Source organism: Octopus bimaculoides, chromosome 14 (assembly GCF_001194135.2).
Source record: "Octopus bimaculoides isolate UCB-OBI-ISO-001 chromosome 14, ASM119413v2, whole genome shotgun sequence".
In the NCBI taxonomy this organism is placed as follows: domain Eukaryota; kingdom Metazoa; phylum Mollusca; class Cephalopoda; order Octopoda; family Octopodidae; genus Octopus; species Octopus bimaculoides.
This window is the reverse complement of record NC_068994.1, coordinates 45,930,598-45,932,787: the sequence shown is the minus strand read 5'-3', so window position 1 is coordinate 45,932,787 and position 2,190 is coordinate 45,930,598. Positions and strand designations below refer to the sequence as shown.

The 2,190-nt window shown below is 37.3% G+C and overlaps 1 protein-coding gene across 1 annotated transcript; it reads right to left on the bottom strand.

Moving 5' to 3' along the window:
- Window positions 1-124: 124 nt before the first annotated feature.
- Window positions 125-1,890, bottom strand: LOC106870533 (uncharacterized). Its single transcript, XM_014916661.2, has 2 exons — window positions 1,756-1,890; window positions 125-586 (listed from the first exon to the last, which is right to left on the bottom strand). Exons 1-2 carry the CDS (start codon window positions 1,835-1,837, stop codon window positions 228-230), a joined length of 441 nt encoding a protein of 146 aa, XP_014772147.1. The 5' UTR covers window positions 1,838-1,890; the 3' UTR covers window positions 125-227.
- Between the last annotated feature and the right edge of the window lie 300 nt (window positions 1,891-2,190).

Sequence of the window (2,190 nt, the reverse complement as noted above, 5' to 3'; positions counted from 1 at the left end):
TTTGAATATATATGCGTCTATATTCGCTATGATTAATAAAAGAAAACCAAGCTCACCTATATTCCTAAAACCCGCAAAAAATAATAAAAGATAAAAAGGCGGAATAAATATTTTATGAGGCACATTCCTTATCCAAATGGTTTATTATCAATTTCCGATACAATTTTAGTTTTATTTGTTTCAAAAGTTCTCGTATATTTCTAGTAATCGATTAAATGTTCTAAAAATTATTTATGCCATTCTGGGGGTCTTGGTGAATCTTCAACAGGACCAGAGTCATTCATATCCATCAACGCTTCTCTCTGCAGTCTGACACTATCTCCAAGTAATTTATAAGCATCTGCCATCATGGCGTAAGCTTTGAACTGTGCATACATAGATTTCGTCATAATGGCCTCCATATCCCTACTGTCTGATGATTTGGGAAGCCTTCCTTTCCAGCTTGACGTTTTTTCAGCAGCATGGTCATCTTCATGGTGAGGTTTTTTGTGTTTGAACAGACTGCCCCAGAACTTGCCGATATCTCGACCGACATCAGCGAAGAAGTTGCCATGATGTGGGTGTTCAACCGCCTTTTTGTCTCCACCTGCAACGAATAAACGATGCACATTCAAATACACGTTAATCGTACACACACACACACACACACACACACACACAGATAGACACACACACACACACACACACACAACTATCTGTGAATTGTGTTTCAGTTAGGTTTGAATTTCGGATCTGCGAACGACACAAATACGTTACGAGTCTTCGTTTTCTAACTGTGATGCAACTTCCTTTCTCTCTATGTAACTTCCCCCCACCTAAATATTATTAGTTAACGTTGTTCAGAAGCAACCAGTTTTACATTGTATTTTCAACGATTAGGCTTAGATTGACAGGACAGTAAAAACAATGACACCATAAACTTCCCGTTTCGTGGCAATAAGTCACTAACCTGGAGTGCAGCATGGTGTGATACTTTCCCAGCAGAAATATCTGGGGAAATCAGTGTAAGGCCTAGGATTCTTGGTGGACAATCGTAAACTGTCAATCTAGCAGCTGCTCTCAGATTTCTTTTCGAAAATATAACGGTGAATACGACCGGTATACCTGTCTCGCGTGAACCAACACTTTTGTCGAGTTTGTTCAGGTTAAAGATTGCTATCCGTAAGAATGAACTCATCGAGGTGGAAAAGCTCTTTCATCACATCTCTCACTGAAAGGTAACGCATTCACCATTTTGTCTGCCGGACGACACATTTACATGAATCACTTAATCTATAATAAAAGAATCTCACTCTCAGTGTCTTGTTAATGCAAACAGCGCAGTGAACTAGAGCACATTGTGATATTTTCTTAGAGCAAAATAGATTAAACACTTCCGCTCTGTTACGTGTCTTTCGACTCCATCTTCACTTTCTATCTTATTCTGCTTCTTTCATGTTTTCTTTCTTGTTCCTTTTATCCTTCATCTTTAAAAAAATATTTCGCAAAAAAAAAAAAAAATGAAAAGAAGGAAAAAAATGAAAGAAGCCGCATCAAATAGAAAGTACAAGCGGAGAGAAGAATGAATGAAAGTAGAGAGCGGAAGTGAAGAGAAACAGAGGTAGAGACAAACGCAGACACAAGCATAAACCAAAGCATTCTATATGCTTATGAGAGACAAATAAAGAAACACACAGTTGGCCATAAAAGAATGACTTACCATAGACACAGACAGAATCCAAAATAAAATTTATAAAAGCATAATATGTGACTTACCATATCCACCCATAAAGTTGAAAGCATCAGATGTCACTACAGAGACAGTGAAAAAACAGAATGCTACGCTTAGTGAGTTCATAGTGAGAGCAGTATTGAATACGTTTCAAACCAATAAAAGAATGATGGATAAAGTTGAAAGTTATCCCTGTATTTATAGTTATATCACTGACCCTCAATTAGATTAAACAATATTAGCAGATAATTTCTGCTGAATAAAATATATATATAATGGCATATAAGTGGTTGTTCTGTTTAATGTCAGACAGGTGAATCAACAAAGCAGACGAGAACTTGAAGGGGAGGTTGATGGCCAAAACAGACGATAGTTGGTGGGGATGGAGAAAGAATGAAGAAAACAGACGATCAGCTGGTGGGGATGGAAAATGAACTAAACAGATGATAGATTAGAGAGAGAATGCCAAGAATAAAAAT

Bases quoted from the DNA above. Each gene is read 5' to 3' on its own strand.
- LOC106870533 (XM_014916661.2), bottom strand. From the start codon at position 1,837: ATGAACTCACTAAGCGTAGCATTCTGTTTTTTCACTGTCTCTGTAGTG. The intron at 587-1,755 runs GTAAGTCACATA...TATTCGTTGCAG, and splicing joins CAACTTTATGGGTGGATATG to GTGGAGACAAAAAGGCGGTT.